General features: G+C 46.5%; 1 protein-coding gene across 1 annotated transcript in view; it reads left to right on the forward strand.

Moving 5' to 3' along the window:
- The window catches only part of CFAP61 (cilia and flagella associated protein 61), a 251956-nt gene that overhangs the window by 150858 nt on the left and 82867 nt on the right, over positions 1 to 18231 (forward strand). The window contains exons 18-19 of the mRNA XM_024753694.1: positions 2334 to 2461; positions 16892 to 16990. Coding sequence (XP_024609462.1) covers positions 2334 to 2461; positions 16892 to 16990 — 227 coding nt within the window. The remainder of the gene's footprint in view (positions 1 to 2333; positions 2462 to 16891; positions 16991 to 18231) is intronic.

The raw sequence follows: 18231 nt of genomic DNA on the forward strand, positions 1-18231 counted from the left end.
CCAGGCTGAAGAAGTATTTCTTATTTTCACTTACCTTCTTGTACTTCTGCATTGCCATGAGAAGAACAGACCCAGCTCTTTCTCATCAAAAAAGATAGGAGAGGGCTTCCCTGGTGGTGCAGTGGTTGGGAGTCTGCCTGGCGATGCAGGGGACGTGGATTCGTCCCCCGGTCCAGGAAGATCCCACATGCCGCGGAGTGGCTGGGCCCCTGAGCCATGGCCGCTGGGCCTGCGTGTTTGGAGCCTGTGCTCTGCAACGGGAGAGGCCACAACAGTGAAAGCCCTGCATACTGCAAAAAAAAAAAAAAAAAAGATAGGAGAGATGTGAGGCTAAGCTGAAATCTGCAGAGTGGAGCCAAAGACAGCTGAATCCCGCTGACATCAGCCTTCTTCCAGCTGACTCAGAGTTACATGGGTGAGGATAGATGGCAATTTTTTATGCCAATGCATTTTGGGGTGGTTTGTTATGCAGCACTGTTTGGCGATAGCTGACTGATATTTATCGCTCATGTAACTTAAGAGTCCAAAGTTAGCATGGGCTTCAGGTAGGATTTGAAAGGAATTCCTGTTCTATTTCTTTGTGATTCTCTTGGGGCTTCATCCCAGAATGGTTTCCCTCTTGGTGGCATGATGACTGTACTGTTTCAGGCTTCACAATCTACACCTCGTACCATCTGGAAGGCAAGAGGCTTTTCTTCTTAAACCATCACACAAAAGTCCTGGGCTTCACTCTGATTAAGCCAGCATAGGTCATGTGTCTATCCTGGGCCAATTGTTGAGCAAGGAGGGTGGGATTATGCAACTTGGTTTATGTCAACCAGAGCCCCCTCTTAAAGATGGGAGTGGGTTCAATCTTTTCCAGAATCCCTGGTGTGTCTCATTAGAGGTGGGAGTGGGGGTGGGACAGATGCTGAGAGGCACCAGCAATGTTAATTATGGAGAGAGTCTAAAACCTCCAGACTTTGTTTTGAATTTCTATTAATACCTTATTTGGCTCAAGACATTTTTTTACCTGCATGTTGCTGGGCTAGCTCGAGCTAGAGAGAGGGAATTTATCCTCTAGGTCACACATGTTGCCAGGTAAATTGCAAAGCATGTGACCCCACCCATGCTGCCTTAGGCACTGGAAGGTGGGTGGGAGCCTAGCTTTCCATAGGACTTTACCATTAGCCCGCTGAACTTCCAGCTCCTGGTATCTCAGGATTTTAAGAAAATTGAAACTAGGTTTGGTCTACTAGAATTTGAAGGTCTCTGACCTAGAGGGTGAGTTAATGCTAATGTAATGAGAACGTGAACGAGTGGGACACATTGGTGTGGATGTCATTCCACTGACTCCTGTCCTCCATTGCCTATGATGAGAAGTCAGCTGTAAACCCTGTTATTGTCCAGACACACAGGAAGCATCAAATTAAAATGTGTGTTGAATTTATGAATTAAAAAAGAGAATCAAGGTCTTCTGACCCAATCCAACGTTCTTTTAAGAGTACCCCAACTTCCCTGGCAGTCCAGTGATTAAGAGTCCACGCTCCCAACGCAAGGGGCATGGGTTCGATCCCTGGTCGGGAAACTCAGATCTCACATGCTGTGCCTTGTGGGCAAAAAACAAACAAACAGATTCCACCACCTCTTTGTAAAACCTTCCTTTGTACATTTCATGTTCCCACTGAAGCCTCTGCAGGAAAGTAACCAAACAAATCAATCCAGGTGATTTTTTCAAACATGGACATTAAAAGGATCACCTGTTACTTTCTGTGCTTCTAAGAGTTCTCCCTGACCCTAAGTTATTTGAAAGACTGAACCTTCCTTATCATCCAATATGCTTTTGTCATTCAACACATTTGTCATTCTATAAATACTACTGAACACCTACTGTGCTCCAGGTGTTGTGTGAGGGATGCAGAATTGAATGAGAGTTAATACCTTCCATCAGGCACCCAGCTACTGTAATATAATTGTTCAAACCATGGACAGAAGGAAAGATTGGGACCTTTGATGAAACTACAGATTCTCAACAGCAACTTACCTGTCTTCTTGGGGAATTATTTACCTTATCATCTCTAGTCATAGATGGCCTGGGTTCTATATGAAACATCTATCAACAATAAGACAAAAATCAAGTATTTTGATGTGAACCAGCCTAGGTGTTAGGTATATTGTCATATTCTTACATTAATTTCTTAAAAATTACTTCCCATAAATTTCCTCAGGGCTGCACAGGGGCATTTTTCAGTTTGATTTGCTGGTAATATCCTGGTTAAGTAATTGCCAATTTGGGAATGCAAACTCAGCTACATTTACCTCAAGGCCCTTTTTCTCTTTGTATTTTTTTCCAGTTGAGTTATGCCTTGAACCATACAAACAGAAAACTAACGTTGGAACCTAAAATAACTGTCAATGCCAAGATTGTTGTGGTTGGTGCGTCCAATGTTGGAATTTCCTTCCTAGAGACACTGATATTTTGGTGAGTTGTTTTACTTTATTTTTTTGTTTTTAAAGGGCCTTTCTCTTCCTACACCTGAGAGGGTCCCTTGAAAGGACAGACCTGAGCTTTCTGCCACCTCACATACGTTGTCTATGTGGATTAATGAATCAGTGGAATATTCTAGATCAGGGGTTGGCAAACTCTAGCCCCCCAGGTCAAAACAGGTCCACCTGCTTTTGTAAATAAAGCTTTATGGGAACACAGTCGCGCTCATTTATTTATGTGTTGTCTCTGTTTTGTTGATACAGCGGCAGCTTTGAGTAGCCATGACAGAGACCGTTTGGCTGGCAGTGCCTAGTATATGTCACTCTGACCCTTTCCAGAAGAAGTTTTCCAGCCCCTATTCTATACTGGTGCTCCCCTTTCTTGGCTGGATTATAAGAATCACCTAGAGCATTTGTTAAAGATGTAGACTCCCAGACCTCACAGACACAGAGAAGCAGAAACTCCTATGGAGGGCCCTGGGAACCTGTATTTTAACAGGTGCTCTGTGTGATCAGGCAGGTTTGGGGACCAGTTTTTTTTTTTTTTTTTTTTTTTTTTTTTTTTGCGGTACGCGGGCCTCTCACTGCTGTGGCCTCTCCCGTTGCAGAGCACAGGCTCCGGACGCGCAGGCTCAGCGGCCATGGCTCACGGGCCCAGCCGCTCTGTGGCATGTGGGATCTTCCCAGACCGGGGCACGAACCCGTGTCCCCTGCATTGGCAGGCGGACTTTCAACCACTGCGCCACCAGGGAAGCCCTGGGGACCAGTTTTGACTGTATGCATCACAAATAGGCTTCAGAAGTGGCAGACAGTCCAGGACCTTTCCTCCAACACCTGCATTTCAGGTGCCAGGGAACAGAGTACATTTCCCCAGGACAACTGAGGTCTGTGCAGCTGTTTGATATGTTTTCTATTATCCTCAAAACACTGCACAGTTTCCTTGCAGAGCCCATTTTCCCGATAGGTGATTCCTGAGGGTTCTCAGTTCCCCCACTTAGCTCTCCATCTGCTCAGCAAATTTCAGCCTCTCTTTAACAGGAAGAGCCCTGGGTTATTGTCCAAGAACTTGGACTCGTGGCCTGGCATTGCCACCACTGGCATGGAACCTTCGATGTGTGCCTGACTTCTCTCAGACCTAGCTTCCTCATTCATTTTGTAAAAAGTCTCTAGATGTTTTCAAAGACCCAGGCTTTGGAGAACCACAGACTCCTAAGTTAGGAGAATCCAGTTTTTCCCAGACCTTTTGCTCAGGATCGCATGAGAAACTTTAGCTACTGTTCAAAGCTGTAGGTGCTAAGAGGAGAGTGGCAGATGGGGAAAGGCATCCCCACCATGACTCCTCCGGAGGCCAGATAAGTGGTGAGGGTCTAGACAAGGAAAAGGGTGGAGGAAATGACCCCTAGAAGGTGTTTGTCCCTGGTGGATATGGAGACGAACTAACCCAGATGGTTATTTTGCTCATTTGACATCATACGTAACCGAAGATTTTTTCACTTTCTAGCCAATTTGTTCAATTATCCGGAACACACCCTTAGTTAACCAGAAATAAGTCGCCTGTCTTTATTGAAATTAGCAACCAAGTTCACAGGCTTTAAATACTGTGGTCAGTCTACAGCAATCTCTCATTGCAAGAAAGAAATCATGAGACGCACCCAGGAATCTCCATTTTCCTGCCTATTCCACTCTAGTTTGAGGGCTTTCCCTATTCTGACAGGTCTCTTCACCTCAGACTCTGAACAGCAATCTGTACAGCCACTTTTGAAAGATGAACCATCAGGGTGGAGTTGTGAAATTACAGTAGTCAAGAAGTTATCATAAACAGATCTTAAATCTTAATTTAGCTATATATCTTGTCATTATGTCTTCTTTAAAATGATTACATTAAGATATACACATATAATTTTCTTTTTGTGGAATCAGCTTAGATTTAATAAAGAAAGGTATAAATTTTGATATAAGTACTTGGTTGATTAAATTCGTCAATCAGACAGAGCTTTTTAAAGCATTTTAAAGTACTCATAATTCTCTATCATCGTTATACAGATTACGTGCACTAAAAAGAGACCGGGATCAGTTTACAGATATCAAATCCTGGAGAGAGGAAATAGTTCTCTCATTATTTTCTCTAATTATTTCAAATCAGCAGTCGCCATAGTAACCTGCTGCAGATTTTACTTTACCAATTTAACTGCCATTTGAACTAAACTTTGTAAATGATTTGAGTTGGAATGGAATTGAAGGAACAGAGTTTTCACCAAACACTGACCTCCAGTGAGGATTAAATCCACATTTTGGAGGCAAGATTTAGGAAAATCGCCCTCCTACACTCATGCCCTGCATTATTAAACTCAGTTGGGGCACTGTAGTTCCTGGAAAACCCATTTGAGGCCCAGTACAGCCGCCTCTTTTTCCAGAAAATCTGGTCATCCTGTCATCTGGTGACAAAACAAGCACAGCTCTTTGTTCTTATATTATTTACATGCAAAACAAATTGCAAAGCACCTTTGGTCTCCTCTTCAAAGACACCAAAAGCAGTCCTTGCAGAAAGTCTCTTCTTTCCACAAGTGCCACGGTGCTACTAGGGGTGCTGACGTGACTTGCCCAAAGTCACCAACTAATACAGACACCAGGATATAAGCTCCATGCGAGGTGTGAGTGTTGAGGGGATGTTTGGGGTTTTGGTTTTTAGTACAACCTTCTGTCTGGTCCTCAGCTGCCACCAGTCCACAGTTACACCTGCACGGAGGACACACTTTCTTTTCTAGTTGTGAGGCCTGTGGGTCACCCTGCATCTTCTTCTTGTCCTTACAAGGGCAAGACCTCCTGGGCCCTCCAGTACCTGGTGACATGAGTGACAGGCGTTTTCTAGGGACACACACCAGCACACCCCTGTGGTTCTCCGTGTCCTCCTGGTCCTGGTGAATATTCCAGCGCTGGACTGAGTGGCAGCCCTGCCCTTAGACTTCCTGCAATCTCCATGGACACTCCTGAGGCCCCTGGCTAGCTGATGCAGAAGGGCGAGGGTGCAGGGTGATTCAGGGTGGAGGTGAGACTTGGCTAATTTGTCCCCACTCCCCGCGTCTTGTGCATCTGTCTTCTGAGGGTGCTGTGCCCAAGTAACTCCATGGAGGGCAGAGGAGGGAGCATGTTCAGGCTCCCAGGCCCCACCCTGCGGGCACACACATCCTGGCCTCCTTTCCCCTCATCACCTGCCTTGCCGGGCTGTGTGCCCCCTGGGTGGGGACCAGGGGCTGGCAGGGGGAAGGACAGCAGGCACAGAACCAGGGCCGGGGAGCTTTCTTGGGGTGGGGGCCATAGAGGAGGAAACCCTCACTCATCCTGTGGAATAGAGGGCAGTGAATTGGAGGGGAAAGGCAACTCTTAAGACACTTTGCTGTGAATTATTTGTGTTTCTCATCATGCCCAAGACATTCAGGTGACGAACCTGAGCTCTTTTTAAATTGTGGTTCTCATGTGTTTGTTCGTTTGCCTGGCTCTTCCGGACAGAAAGGTGTTGGCTTGGGCACCGTAGGTGTTTCATGTACATTATCCTTCTTGGTACTTCTATTAATAAAACCTCTTTAAAACCCCAAACATTGGTTTTTGGCAGAAAGATCTTGGCCTCGGTCATCAGCCCACCTCTGCTACCAACCAGTGCTGTGGTCCCGCCCTCCTCCTCTGCTGAGGGAGGGTCACGGCAGGGCTCCCCTGGCCCTGCCAGCCCTGGGCGCTGTCACACTAGGAACTCCACTGACCGTATCAGAGGTCTAAAGGGAACTCCGTATTCTTGGATCAACAGCCAAGGCCAGAGGGGAGCTTCTGTCATCTGTCAAGGAAATGCTATTTCCCGAAGGAGAACTTTGCAATGAAGTCTGAAAGCTCTTTCCAGAAAGCAAGGGGCCTCTTTTCACGCAGCTTAGCTGGTCATATTTTTAGCAGTCGCTTTGTGTACCAGGTCTGGACCTGATGAACTCCCCAAAGTAATGCTACTTTCCACAGTAGTACTCCAAAATCATTTAAAAAAAAGAAATATGGATATGCTCTACCAAAGAAGGAGTAGGAACCGGGTCTATGGACTCATCCTACGTCTTATGTCCTTTCTACTCAAAAGTTTGGTCTGGACTCCAGCAGGATTGGTATCGCCTGGGAGCTGATTAGAAACAGAGAATCTCAGGCCCTGCCGCAGTCAGTGTCCCAAACAGACATTTTATTTTCCAGAATTATTCACAACAGCTTCTTCCCTATGTCTTGGGCGTCAAGTCACTGAGCTGAAGCAGTTACTGTTTGATTCTGTTTCAGCTCGTACGTCTCTATGCTTTGTGTATTATATTATTTACTCCCAATTACGGAGCAGTTCCTTTTAATCCATTATTTTAAAATCTTACCTAATTCAGTTCTGATGTAAAGAATCTCTCAAGGAGGCTATAACAGGGCTAGAAAAATTCATGAATGATTCCTGGGATGACAGTGAATGAAGGCAGCCCTGGGTGGCATCCCGCCGAGGCTGGGCGGTTAGAAGAAGATGCACTTTGGTTCATGGGAACCACCCACCATCACCTCGGCTTCCACTTCCACCCCCGGGAAGAGATGTCTCAAAACACCCACCAAGTCATCTCACCAAAGGGTGAAGTTTCTGGTTTTCGACCTGGGCATTGATCCCTCATCTGGTGGGTGTGTTGAGAACAACTAAGACTAGCTGGGAACGACAGGGCACGTTTGTGAAGCTGCAGTTGTGGCTGGATGACCGGAACACGTGTTATCGGGCCGCACAGGACCACACAGCATCCGGCTCAGCTGTGGGGTCTGGCGGCAGCAGCCAAGCACTTGCAGATTAATGAGGCTTCTTATCTTTACCTTTGAGGACATCTGAAGCCTTCGTTGTGGCTTGTCACTAATCAGGTGACTAATTAAGTAGTCAGTGCTTCCGTGCTGATCTCAGCGATGAACCCCATGAACAGGTTGGTGGCTGTCCATGCCGTCGGCCTCTGCCACATGAATTGAGGGCTGTGTGCTCGCCCCAATCACCCTTTGGGTACCAGGGAAATGCAGGGTGGCGGCCAGGCCCGTGGCATGTGCCCGGGGCACAGGTGGAGATCCACGGGGCAGGTCACATCTCACCATCTTGTTATGTTGGCATTACAGTGGGGCCTGTCGGGACTGATACAGAGGCCCCTCTGATGGCCTGGTAGGGGGGAAATAGAGGGGTGGGGCAGTATGTCAGGTTCAAAGGCTCAGCCTCCCCAGGCAGAAGGACCTGACATCCTGCCTCCAGAAAATACTGACCTGGAGCTGTCCCTGGTTCCTAATCACCACCCCATTTCCTAACCTGATTCCAGTATTTAAATGTACAGGCATACCTGGTTTTATTGTGTTTCACAGATACTGCGTTTTTAACAAATTGTCTTCATGATCGCACAAAACACAAACCGCATACACGGACCAGAAACAGACTCGCCTGTTCAGCCTCTGTCCTCTACTATCAGGTCATTTTCAAATGACGACTTTAGCTCCATCTTGGTTTGAGGCCCCGCAAAAGCTGAAAACAAAGAATTTGGTGCGAGTAGTTTATTTGGGGGTGATCCCTGGGAACTACCCGAGTGAGCAGGTGAGACGGGACCGGCAGGAATGCCAGCAAAGCCCCCAAATCATGTGCCTTTGGGTCACCATGGGCAACGAAGCTCAGTCCCGCCGGGACCCCCTCTGAGGACACAGCTGGGAACAGTCCCTCTGCGCCCGAGGAAGTGGGGTATTTACCCAACAGTTCCTGTCCATCTGGTCACCCTGGGCTGTGCTTCCAGCCTGTCCCTCAAGCTACCACAGTCAGGGGGAGACCCCGGGCAGAGAAGGCAGGAAAGCATTGGGACGGGAGGACTATTTGCAGGTGATGCGGTGGGCCTGCTGCCGGCCCGGTTTCTTTCATTTGTTCTCCTTTCTTGATGCTCATGCAAGTTGCCCTTTGACGAAGGCATGGGTCTAGACAAAGGCAGAGGGAAGCGAAGCCAGACGGGAAAACTGTGTCGGGAGCATCTCCTGATCTCCCTCCACCTCTCTTCCCAGGCGTCCTGGCAGCTCTAGAGAGAACCCAGGTACTCTGCTCCACCAGCAACCTCTGCTGGAACAAAGAGGGAGAGTGGGCCTGTCTCAGCAAATACTTGATTTCTCCTTTGGGATGGAGATGAAATTAGATCAGCAGTTTTCACCTTTAGCGCCGCCTGGGAACCTGTTGCAGGTGCCGATACAGGCCCCCCTATAAGGACTGAATCGGAAACCCGGGGCCGGAGGCTGGGACCCATGTTTTCACACCGATTTTGGGAGCGCGAGAACCGCTGAGTTGGGGTAGAGTCAGCTCTCTGCCACTACTGCTGGGCCCATGTGGACCATCTGACCTCTCTGAACCTCCGTCGTTTCCACAGCTGTACAACAGGGAAAGCACCCAGGATCTCTCCTCCTCCACTGGCAAGAAGGCAAAGCACCTAGAAAGACCTAGCACTCAATTCTTGCTAGACCGACACCTCCCCGCTAATGCCATTTGCATGTCCAGATCCCGGTGGGAGCTGAGCGTTGTGAGGGAATTGCCTGGAGAGTCATGATGTGGGAGGTGCTCTCTTCCCCAAGGACTGGGGTTGAACCAGGGGCGTTTCCTGAGGCGTCCGCGCCTGCTTCCCCGCACTGAGGGAGTCAGGGGGTGTCAAACCCCTCACCCTCTGCCTTACAGCATCTGATGTTAGGTGGAAACATAGGCCAGGACCCTTCCGTAGAGGTGCCCGTAGCCGTGATCTTTGGAGAAAGGGAGCACCCGGAACCATTGTGTGAGACCCAGACCAGGCAAGGCCGCCCGCTGAGCAGAGACTTTATCTCTAAGTGTAGTTCTCTGAAGAGCATTCCTTTCAAAGGAACACTCACCACATGGTAAGGTGCTAGGGCTTGGAAAAAACTGCTTGCATTTCCCTTCTTTTTTTGTTTTTTCTGCGGTACGCGGGCCTCTCACTGTCGTGGCCTCTCCCGTTGCGAAGCACAGGCTCCGGACACGCAGGCTCAGCGGCCATGGCTCACGGGCGCAGCCGCTCCGCGGCATGTGGGATCTTCCCGGACCGGGACACGAACCCGTGTCCCCTGCATCGGCAGGCGGATTCCCAACCACTGCGCCACCAGGGACGCCCTGCGTTTCCCTTTTGATTTTAAGAACTGTGGTGAAGAAAAACGTTGTGGATCAGCCTCCTAGACCTCAGGGTTAAGGTGGAGTAACTTTCCATATAAGCAACAGTTTGTGGAAATTCCAGACTCTACCATCCAGTACATCAGAGCTACTTTTGGGGTGCAGGTAAGGGTGGGGAGGTGGTAGTTGTAAAAAGACAGCTTCCTGGGCCCCTGTTCCTGTGGTTACAATTCACCAGGTTGGAGTGGGCTCCAGGAATTTGTATTTTTAAGACTCTCCAGGTAATTCTGACATGCAGCCGGGTTTAGTAACATTTATATAGACACTTCCTCAAACTTGGCAGTCTTATCTATGAGGAAACCTATTTCCCCCTCTGATCGCTCATTTGTAACTGAGCTGTTTTTATGGGCCATGTTTTCCAAACCATATTTTTAAATTCTCAACAATTCATAGAACTTCTAAGTCACATCATTACTTCAGGGCTTACCAGGCATAATTATTAATGTATCATTAAACATTGCATAGCTGAAGTCATTACCCTAAGTTCATAGTATTTACATGCTGAATCGGACCTAGTAGAAAGCATTTCACAAAGCTTCATGCTTCAACTATTCACCATTGAGAATGCAGGTCCAAGGAGATACACCTGCCAAGCATGAGCAAACCTGCCCTGATGGTGTCAATAAAGCCTTCCTAACTGCCAGCGTTTGCCCAAAGCATAAAACCTTTCCTCATCCTTCGAGACCAGAAGTGATCTCACTTGCTTTTGAATTCCCATAATGCTTGGTTTTTCCGGTCCCATGGGACGACCGATTTTGTCTTGAACTTGGCCGCCTCTTGTGTGCGAAGGCTTTCCGGCTTGTCTTTCATACCTTCCATCTTGGTATTTACATCTTACATTTATATGCTCAAAGGATAAATGTATGACATTTTTACTTCATGTATATAGAGATGAACACATCATAAATCATTTCCCCTAAATCATAAAGCAAAACCCAATTTCATTTTGGTCTTTTTTGCCAGAACTCCCAAATTTTATTCTTATTTGTTCAGTGGACATTTCAAACATTACACTCATTTTCTCTTTTTCAGTAAGGATTTATGTTTTCCTTTCATGCAGAGATACATAAGCTTTTCATCTGAAATCCTGAAGCCCCAAATCTCCCTCCCCCATACCCCTTTACCCCGGCCACCAGCGCCCTCCCCTGCCAGGTCCCTGGAGAATCCACAGAGCACTGAGGTCCCGCCAGGCAAGCGTTTTTACTTATTGTTGGATCCAGTGCTGATCAGAGATCCTTGCCCCAGGACACAAGGCTGGACTCAGGCAGGCTGAAGAGACTTGCTCCTTGGCCCCTTCCTCTGGGCTGTATCCCGGTTCCTACAGGGGCTTCCATGAGCAGGGGAGCCGTGGAAGATGGCACCCGCCCCATGAACACTGACTGCATCCCTTCTATCGATAGAGAGCTCGGAATCCTTGACCACACGCCCCTACACCTCTGGTCTCCCCCAGAGGGTGTGCTGTTACTGACAGCATTGTGGCCACGCGTGCAGCTGCTGTGTCATTTTTACTCACACAGCAAAAATGAAGTCAGTAGCCAAGGACATTGTGATCTAAGCGGAAAAAATACTGCTGAAATTAAACATTTTTCAAGGAAAAACTAGATCCTCTTAACTGGTTCTCAGAATAAATATTTTGTTTTGATTTGTTTTGTCCCTATTTTTCCTCTCCTACTGGAAGTCCATAGAACTCCTAACTTTTAAATCCCATCATTTTATCATTAATTTTGTGGAATTATGTGGTATCATTAAGACCAAATTAAGTCAGAGTTATTCTCTGACAAGTTACATATGCAGTTAGGTTAAATACCTATCTTGAGCTGGAACTTACTGTCAGTTGGCAAATATTTTTGTCATTGCTTGAGCAATTCAGGAAGCAGAGATTTTAGTAAATTGTAACATTTAGATTGATATGGGATAATTAGTTTCCCTCTATATTATTTGTTCAAATAAAAACATTAATGAAAACAGTTAATTAAATCCCTTGCTTTGGTTGTCCTTGTTATGTTCCCCCCAAAAATAGGAAATCAGCAAAAACATAAAAATAATAAGCATTCACCTGGCAGGTTGACAGGTTTCTACCGCTCAGAAGGGTAAGCAACATGAGAAGCGTTATGTTTCTTTTACCATGTTCACCATAAATTGGCAATGTGACCCTCTTTATTTGAAGGATAAGAATGCTCAGACCTAATTTTGTAGCTGTCCTCCCGAAGCATGGAATGAAACACAATAGCTTTTACTTATTTCCCTGGATACTCTAATCCCTCCCTGCTTTACAAGTATCTTTGAGCTGTTCCTCCCTCTGTATCCACAGCAACGTGAAATCCCACCGGAATTATCTGCTGTGGAAATGCAGGTGCACTTGTTTAATGTTTCATTGGCCTGAGCGCTTCACTTGAACTTTTTTTGGTTCCACAGCATGGTGACCTTTGATTTTGGAGCAGAGGGCTCACAGTGATGCTAGATTTCGTTTCTGTACGTTAAGCCGATACCATTAGACCTAAGATCGTGCTTTTCCCGATGTGCTGCTGCTTCTGCCATCTCGTCTAACACATGTCCAAACCAGGATGCACCCCGTGACCCACTTCCATGTACAGGAACTTTTTTATAAAAATTCATTAATTAATTTATTTTTGGCTGCGTTGGGTCTTCGTTGCTGCCTGCGGGCTTTCTCTAGTTGCAGCGAGCAGGGGCTACTCTTCGTTGTGGTGCGTGGGCTTCTCATTGCGGGGGCTTCTCTTGTTGTGGCGCACAGGCTTAGCTGCTCCGCGGCATGTGGGATCTTCCCAGACCAGGGCTCGAACCCGTGTCCCCTGCGTTGGCAGGCAGATTCCTAACCACTGCACCACCAGGGAACTCCCTGCAGGAACTTTTTGAATATTCATAGGTAATCAGAATAAAAGGCTTAAATGTTTTATATCCATATTTCATCCTCAGAAGAGCTAAGATCTATTTGTACATTATAAATAGTATAATGACTTTGGACTGATACTCATATAGTTATAAATTTAAGAAATCAAATATTGGATGTTTCTAAATCAGATGACAGAGATAGCTATCACAGCAAAATATGAGGTTGAAGATAAAATGGAAATGCTGATGGTAATTTCATATAAAGTCATGAAAGAGACAGGGAACCTTCATGGAATAGCAAAACGGTTGATGTTACAAAGAAGGGTGAAGAGGCTAGGTTAGGCCCCAACCATAAGGGCCTGAGATACCATGCTCATGAATTTGGACTTAGTATTTTGGTTATAAAAATAGGTAACATTCATTGAAAATGTTTTGTGTAGCAGGCAATGGTCTAAGCATTTTACAGATATTATTTCATCTCATCCTCACAGCACCCCTGTGAGGAGCTAGGTTCTCTTATTCCCATTTTACCGGCTAGCGACTGAGCCACAGAGAGGTGGAATAACTTGCTCAAAGTCAAAGAGTTAGAAAGTGCTCGGGCCAGGAGTCCATTGAGGCAATCTGACCCCTGAGCCCATGGTCTTAGCCGCTGTGCTCTGCGTCTACCAAAGCGGTGAACAGACATAGACATGAGATGGGATTTAATTTAAAAAGGGGTTTCCAGTAGCCGTGTGGAAGATGGGCGGGAGAGAGGCTTGTGCCGGGACGACTAACCCTGAGACTGTTTTCTCTGGGCAAGAAGGTGAGCGAAGGCAGTGTGTCCTGGGAATGGCAGGTGTTGGGCATTCAAGAGATGTGGACGACGTATACATAACTGGACATGGTGACCAATTGTGGAAAGGGAGAGAGAGGGTAGGAGTTTGAGGTTGGCTCCCAAATTCCTAACTTGAGAGGCAGTCTGTTGACCATGCCTTTGATGAACTTAAAAGAGGAGTGGGACTGGGCCACATGGACCTTTGTTTGGACACGTATTGAATTTGGGATACCTGTGGAGGGGCTATGTTAGGACTGATGGGCATCTGGAAATTAGGTTTCTAGCTCAGAAGAAAACTATAATGTAAAGATGTAAGATGAAGTTGTGGTGTCAATCACATCACCCAGGGAGCTGGGCATGGAGACCGGGAAGTTTGGCAAAGGATAGATGGGGCACGGAGGAGGAGCTGGCGAGGAAAGCAGTCTTCAAAGAGAACCTTAAGACAGTGCTGTCTCAGACCACGTGTTCTATGGCGGTAGCTCCTGGGTGTGGCCTCCTGCATGGTCCCAGCTGTCCACATGTCCTCCAGCCCTTGTTCCTCAGGATTCCCACCAGCAGTGGCACCCCACCCACCATTGCTAGTCCCTGGATGAGCCCCAGAACCCTGCCCACACCTCTGCCTTCACTCAGTCAAACACTGTGGAGTCGGCTGTCTACTTCCTGCTCAGACCCTGACTGATACAAGCATCTTCCCTCATCACCCCCCACACCTTTCCTTTAGGAGTCAATACATAGAGATTTCTAGTTGCTTTCTAGTGTTTATTCTGTACTTTGTCCTTGACAACAGAACCCTGGGGGGTGTGGTTCTTGGAAAACCCATTGTGTTTCTCTTTGAAAAGCCACATTTCTCAGCCTCCCTTGCTGCTATATATGGCCATGTCACTAAGGTCTCCCACGTCAGCAGAAATGTCATGTGAGACTTTCAGGGAAGCTCTTTAATGGGCATCCCTTTCTACCCATTCCTCCTCCCTTGTGCCTGTAATGTGGATGTGGGGTGTGATGGCTGGAGCTGCAGGAGCCACCTTGGACCTGAGGTGACCTTGCGAATGGAAGGCACACATTGAGAAGTGGAGAAGCAGGGCCTGCTGACGGCGTGGCTCCACCTGTCAGCACTAGACAGGTCACTTCCAGGTTTCTTAAGTACAGTTGTAAGAGAAACTTGCTGGGATAGGGAGAGGGAGAGACAGGAAAGGAACTTGAAGAGGAGACAGGGTTAATGGGACACCCCTCCCTTCTGAATGGGGGGAATGGAAGATGGCTCTTGTAGTTGTATCTGGAGGTGGCAAGAAGGGAAATGGAGGGAGGGGTCTTGCCAGGGGACTAGTTTCTGTTTTCCTTATGACGTGGAAGATGTTCTCACTTGAGAATGAAAAAGGGGGATAGTAGGGAGAACAAGAAAGGGTGAAGTAGGGACCTTGAAGATTGGATATAGAACCAGAACAGCCACAATGAAGAACGCAAAAGGAATTTGGCTAAGGCTAGAGAAGAAGGGTGGGAAGCTGGTTCCTTAATAGATAAAAAGTAAGAAAATGCCCCTCCCCCAATCTTTTGGCGAAATCTTTAATTGTACAATAGCATAATTCAGGGTAATGCAGTGTGGTAATTCGGCAATTTACAAGTCATTTTTACAAGTGATCCACGTTGTTAGATAGTTCAGACTGTTCAGTGCCAAAGAGATTGTTTCTTTAGTAAAAAATACCGCTGGATAATTACTAATCCACTTACTCACATAGAGACGTAAAAGAAGCCCGCATATAATTGTATTATTAGTACAACATAAACCACATTTTAGCCACATAGGCTCCAAAGCCCAAATAAATTTTGACCGCGTGTAAGTATAAACACGTATTATTATTTGTATTTTCCGTTAAATGGTAATTGGTGTGTTTGCAGACTGCAGCCATAAGTAGTCGGGGTTAATTGTGACCTTTATGTTATTTGAACGTATTCAAAAGTTTTATTCTTATTATTAGGGGATAAAATGTGCTTGCTTTTCTTTGTATCAAATAAGAATATTCATTCTTAAATGACACACATCCTTAGAGACTTTAAAGCAAAACCCTTCCTAATATTTAGCTATTTTTAAATGTCAGGTGCAGTTGAGTTTCTTCCATTGCCTGCCGTGCCATCACCAAAAGTCTCCTGCTTTTAATGGTACTTAACGGATTGTCCGCAAATTGATAGCATTTCCATGTTTGGAAATTTTCTAGTTCTCTCCTGGGAGAAGAGGGCAGGTGTTTTCCTCTAACTTGGAGAAGGTTTCTTTTTCTGCATTTGGTTGGTCTAAGGGGAGGGGTGAACCAAGAAGAGATTTTTAGAAAAAAAAAAATGTTTTTCTCGTCCTGCTGAAGCGCAGGAGATCAGCCCACCCATAAGACGTTGCTGGCTGTAGCTGGCAGGCAGATCTGCAGCAGGAGTATCTTAAATATTTCAGGGAGACACAGAGGGAGCGCTGAGGAGCGTTCGCTTAGTGCTGGGCGTGCCGCTCACCATACCTGGGGGACTGGTCCCTGGGCCGCCTGGGTGAGTGCAGAGGGCACTGCTTGGGGTCAGAAGATGTGGCTTTCATTTCCGGCCCTGCTGCTTCTGAGCTTTGTGACCGTGAACAAATTACCTACCGTTTCCAACCTCGATTTTCTTCTGTCTGAAATACAGAGAATACAAACCTGCACCGCCCCCCCTGCCACCACCCCCGGCAGAAATTGTCCTGAAGATTAATCTCTATGACGACACCCATAATCATGCCTCGGGCCCTGGAAAGCCTGATGCAAATAAATATGAGGCAGCTTTGCTCTTGAAAGGAATCTTCTAGAATTCTCTCCTCTGTGATGCTGTGCTCTCCTGATCTGAGTAGTTACATATATCTGAAAGTCATAAAGCTAATGTTGACTATGGGAATTAGATGAGCTTTGCATCCCTGTCCACGGTTTGGGGTCTACAGGGCAGTGAAGGCCAAGGTTCGATGAGGAGATGCTAAAGCCAGATGGCCTGGGTTCACACCCAGCCTCCAGATTACCTGGCTGCACCGTCTTAGGCAAATCACTTTGCCACTGTTCCGCATAATAACATCGGGGTAATAATAGTACTGACCTCATCGTACTGCTTCCAGGACTCAATGAGGGCCTTGCAGAGCACTGGAGTGTAAGCACTCAGCAAGTTTCACCGTGGTAGTTAGAATTCCAGGCCATCTCTCAGAAGGAGTCTGAAACTCAAACTTGGCGTTGACTTATACTAAATGTACCCGCTTCCTCCCTGTTTGGGGTTTTATTTTGTTTTACTCTGAGAAGCAAATTTTAGAAAGTTAAATGGCACCTGCCTTCACAAGGCCACAGCTTTTGGAAGTTTCCGCCATTCGCTGCTCCGGCACCCTCTCGCTTCTTTCATTTAAATGGTCGGTTCTCTTGGAAGGTTTGTGCAAAAAGAGTTGCTGCGTTCAAAGAAAGACTCAACGATTGGAAGACACGTGAAATAAGGTTATACTGAATTGTAATAAACTTTCGCTGAATTGTGCTTTACCTCTTTTTTTTTCTTTTCTTTCTCCTTAGCTCTCACCTGAAGTTCAGTAATCTCACCCTGATTTCAACCCACGGACTCCCAGGAAAAAACCTTCTGGGCACTGAACAAAGGAAGTTTTTAGCAAGCGAGTATGTATTCTATTTTCTTTTTTTAAATTTTATTTTATATTGGAGTATAGTTGATTTACAATGTTGTGTTAGTTTCAGGTGTACAGCAAACGGACTCAGTTATACATATACATGTATCTCCTCTTTTTCAGATTCTTTTCCCATATAGGTTATTACAGAATACTGAGTAGAGTTCCCAGTCCTATATAGTAGGTCCTTGTTGATTATCTATTTAATATATGGTAGTGTGTGTATGTTAATCCCAGTCTCCTAATTTATCCCTCCCCTGCTTTTTCATTCTGAAGGCTGAATGTCCTAATTTGTGTACAGTCCTTTTTCTGCTAAATGGTAGAAAAGGGAAGTGGCAGGCCTGAGTTCAGATGTTCCTTAAGAGATACAAATGCAGGTTAAGAGTGAATAGCAGGTCTGGGAGGATGCCGGCCCTGTTCCAAACAACTGGGACGGGTCTGTGACCCAGACACCGCCTGCTTTTGGGTTCTGAGTGACACTCCAGGGCATGGGAGCTTGGTGACTATATTTGCATCAGACCAGGCAACTTGCCGGAGGGAGCTAAAGTCTGGGCCCCTCCGTGGGGTGAGGGTCTCAGGCCCACCTGGCCCTTTGTCATCAGGGCTGGTGAGACAGAGGCCTTCTGAGTCCTCTGAGTCTGTCATTGTTTCTGTCCCAGTAGAATCAGTCTTTGACAACACCCCTTCTAGAAAATGCCACTTCATTATCACACAGCTTCCATTCATTTTAATTTCCTGTAGCAAAGCATGAGTACAAGAATGATTAGGCTCCCTGCCTCTAGAAACAATGTCCCAATTTTTCCAACAAGGAGGGAGGAAATTGTTCTCTCTCTCAGAGAGGGGGGGGTTCATTTTAGATCCACAAGGAAGGACCCTCTTTCCTCTGTGAAAAAGGCTGACTTTGCCTTCAAACTGTGAGAAAAACGGCAGTCTCCTTGCCAGCAGAACTAGGCTCATTTTGACCTAATACTTTGATCAGACTATAAACTTTGAGGTTTGGGGAAGGACATCATTAGGGTGCAGTCAAAAAGATGTGGTTTTTTTCTTTTTTTAAAAAAAATTATTTATTTATTTATTTTTGGCTGTGTCGGGTCTTCGTTTCTGTGCGAGGGCTTTCTCCAGTTGCGGGGAGCGGGGGCCACTCTTCATCGCGGTGCGCGGGCCTCTCACTATCGCGGCCTCTCTTGTTGCGGAGCACAGGCTCCAGACGCACAGGCTCAGTACTTGTGGCTC

The sequence above is a fragment of the Neophocaena asiaeorientalis genome, unplaced genomic scaffold, assembly GCF_003031525.2.
Source record: "Neophocaena asiaeorientalis asiaeorientalis breed wild unplaced genomic scaffold, Neophocaena_asiaeorientalis_V1.1 scaffold302, whole genome shotgun sequence".
Classification (NCBI taxonomy): domain Eukaryota; kingdom Metazoa; phylum Chordata; class Mammalia; order Artiodactyla; family Phocoenidae; genus Neophocaena; species Neophocaena asiaeorientalis.